The sequence below is a fragment of the Ichthyophthirius multifiliis genome (assembly GCF_000220395.1).
Source record: "Ichthyophthirius multifiliis unplaced genomic scaffold scaff_1120509250283, whole genome shotgun sequence".
Taxonomy (NCBI): Eukaryota; Ciliophora; class Oligohymenophorea; order Hymenostomatida; genus Ichthyophthirius; species Ichthyophthirius multifiliis.
The window spans coordinates 1-2,982 of NW_004086903.1; the positions used below are offsets into that span (position 1 = coordinate 1).

Below are 2,982 nucleotides of genomic sequence, written 5' to 3' on the forward strand. Positions count from 1 at the left end.
TAATAAACTAATTTTTTTTTGAAATTTATTTATTATTTATTTTTATAATCTTAAATTAATTTTTAATTAAACCTTTAATTTAAATCGAGAAGCTTTTTTTTTTAATTAGAAAAAAATTTATATAACTTTTCTTTAATTTTTTATACTTAATAAGAGTATATTTTTGTTAAAATAAATATATATATTATAAACATTCTAAATTACTTTTTATTGTTTTAATAAATTAAAAAAATGAATCAACTTGAATAAATAGTTAAACATGTAATTTACAAATGTAGAGAAAATAATCATCCTGTAACAGAAACTTTAGCTAGCATTTATTGCATAGACTATATACAATTAAAGTTTTTTATTTTATTATAAAAAACAAAATAGTAAATAAAATATATAATAAGAAACTGATAGATTTTATCTTGAAGACAAATTATTCCCTTCTTAAATTGAAGAACTTAATCACTTAGTTTTAGAAAAATTATCATAAATAGACAAGCCAAGCATGAAGACAATATAGATGCAAATATGTTTGATAAAAAAAACATATATACAAAAAATATAAATATTAAAAATAAGCATATGATAGTTCTTTTATAGAGTCAGAAATGTAAAGATAAGAAAGAATAAAAATTTAAAGTATAGAGACAGGTAAACTAACAGATGGTGTAGTTACTTTAGAAATAAAGAATGCCAAAGATTTTGAAGGATTAACTATTTTATTTAAGAAAATATTTAATTTCCTTCTTCATAAAAATAAAGAATTAATGGTTTAAAATACAAACAAATCCAGACTTTCTGAACAAGAAAATTAAACAACTTAATTTAATATTGAAAAAGAAGTAGCAGCAGGACTCGAAAGCGTAATTCCAAGAGCAGCCTTAGGTCCTTTTGTATCTTTAAATCCTTCTGAAAAAGTTACTTAATTAGTAGAATTGTCTAATTTAGTTATAGGAATAAGATTATTTAATAAATGGATTAATAAAGGTTTTTTTTTTTAAAAAAAAAAATTAATCATATTTTTAATTTTTATTTAAATAATAAAGGTGGTATCGGACTTATACCATTTTAAGAATTATTAGAATATCCAGGGAAAGATTTAAATGAAAAAATAAGAATAGAAGCAATAGATGTAATTGAATAATGTGATAATTACACAATATTTTTTTAAACTTTGAAATATACAAAATTAAATATTCCAGAAGAATAATTAAAATAATATAAAGATGAATTAACATTTTTAAGATAGTATTTATCTTATATTCTATCACTTTAAGAAGACGTTGATATTTCAGAAAATACAGTTGATTCGAATAAAACAAAGTTTTTAAAAGAAATTAAAGATTTAGAATCCTTATTAAAATAAAAATCTTCTGCACCTAAAGAATAAGTACTTTTTTATATTTTAAAAAAATAAATAAATTAATATTAGGTTTATCCTAAATTTGCTATATTATCATATGCTTATGTATAATTATTAGAAGAGAAGAATATATGCTTGACAAGAATAAAACTCTTTAATTTACTTTAAGATATAAGATTTGATTTTAAATTAACTTTGCCAAAAAATTGCATCATTTAATCAAAAAATGCCCTCTAGGAAGGACACAATGAAGAACCAGTGTAAATTAATCATAACTAAAATCACTAAGTAGAAAGTCTTTTGCCTTAAAATACACCTGATTTTATGTAAACTCCTTTAGATTATTTAGGATTTTGTTTATGGTCAATAGTCAAAAGAGATGGTTTATTATTACCAGGAAAACCAGTATTGGGAGTATATAGGTAAAAAATATACAAATTTTAAATAATAATAATATAAATAGATACAAAGATAAAAATTGTGTATTTAGTGATGAAAAATGCATAAACGAATTTATTGCAGACCCTTAATTTTTTATATAAGGAGTAATAAATGAATGCAGGAAAAATCCCGAATTAATCCATCTATTGAGAATGGATGATTAATTTAAAAATGATGTTAATCTTAATATTTATTTGCAAGCTTAAGAAGGAGGACATCAACTTTCTAATAAATTAATGGTTGACAAAGCTGTTGAGACACCTTAACATTTCATTGAAAAGAAATTAGATCCTAATTATTGTTGGAATGAATGGGAACTTAGAAAAAAAGCATTATAAATGGCCAATATTAGAAAAAGATAAACTAAAGCTTGCTAAACTATTCTTTCTAATTTTAAGGTAGATTCGGATGCTTAAACTTATTAGCCAAAGGATGCAGAAACTAATACTGGTATTAATAAAGCTATTAATCCTTTACGTCCACGTAACTATATTACTGGATTAAGAGATAAAAATACTCAGTGAATTATTTTCTTAATATTCGTATTAATTTTTATATTTATTAATAAATTTATTTTATTATTTATTTTTTTAACATTAATATTTTAATCTTTTTATTATTTTTGTTTTTTATAAAATTAATTTTTATATTTTACAAAATTTATTGTTTTTAATAATATTTATTTTTTATTCTTTATTAGAATCAATTGTTTATTAAAAATAATTTTTAATTTATTTAGACAATAAAATAAGTTATTATTAATCCTTTAAATTTTTCATTATTAAACAAAAAAATTGCAAAAAATGTAAATTACATTTAAAATATAAATTTTATTATTTAAATTTAATAAAATACTAAATTGAAATAATAAATCTATTTAAATAAAAAAAAATTAATAAATAAGCTAAAAAAAATCAAAAATATGAGTTGGTATTTAAAAAAATAAAATATTAATTCTTCGCTAGGTAATGAAAAATAGTAAAGCATTCTTAGTGTTAACAGCATAACAAACAAATTTAAAAATAAAGATTTATCCCCATATTCTAATACTTCTAAATTAAATTCAAATACAAATTCTTAATATACAAGTTCTAAATAAATTGAAAAATTAAAAATACCGAAATAAATAGTAAACAACAAATAAATTCCATAGGCTTAGCTTTAATATTTAACAAATTAGAATTAGA

General features: G+C 19.6%; 1 protein-coding gene across 1 annotated transcript, besides 1 other annotated feature; it reads left to right on the plus strand. All coding sequences in view use genetic code 6, as the record gives it.

Annotated features, from left to right (window-relative positions):
* Positions 1-253: 253 nt before the first annotated feature.
* Positions 254-2,319, plus strand: IMG5_062210 (hypothetical protein; the record flags this gene model as incomplete). Its single annotated transcript, XM_004037018.1, has 5 exons — positions 254-344; positions 396-521; positions 571-978; positions 1,038-1,776; positions 1,818-2,319. Coding segments are annotated over 5 exons (1,866 nt in total), but the record flags the coding sequence as incomplete, so codon positions are not given.
* Positions 2,320-2,366: 47 nt separating this feature from the next.
* Positions 2,367-2,449: a microsatellite.
* Positions 2,450-2,982: the final 533 nt, after the last annotated feature.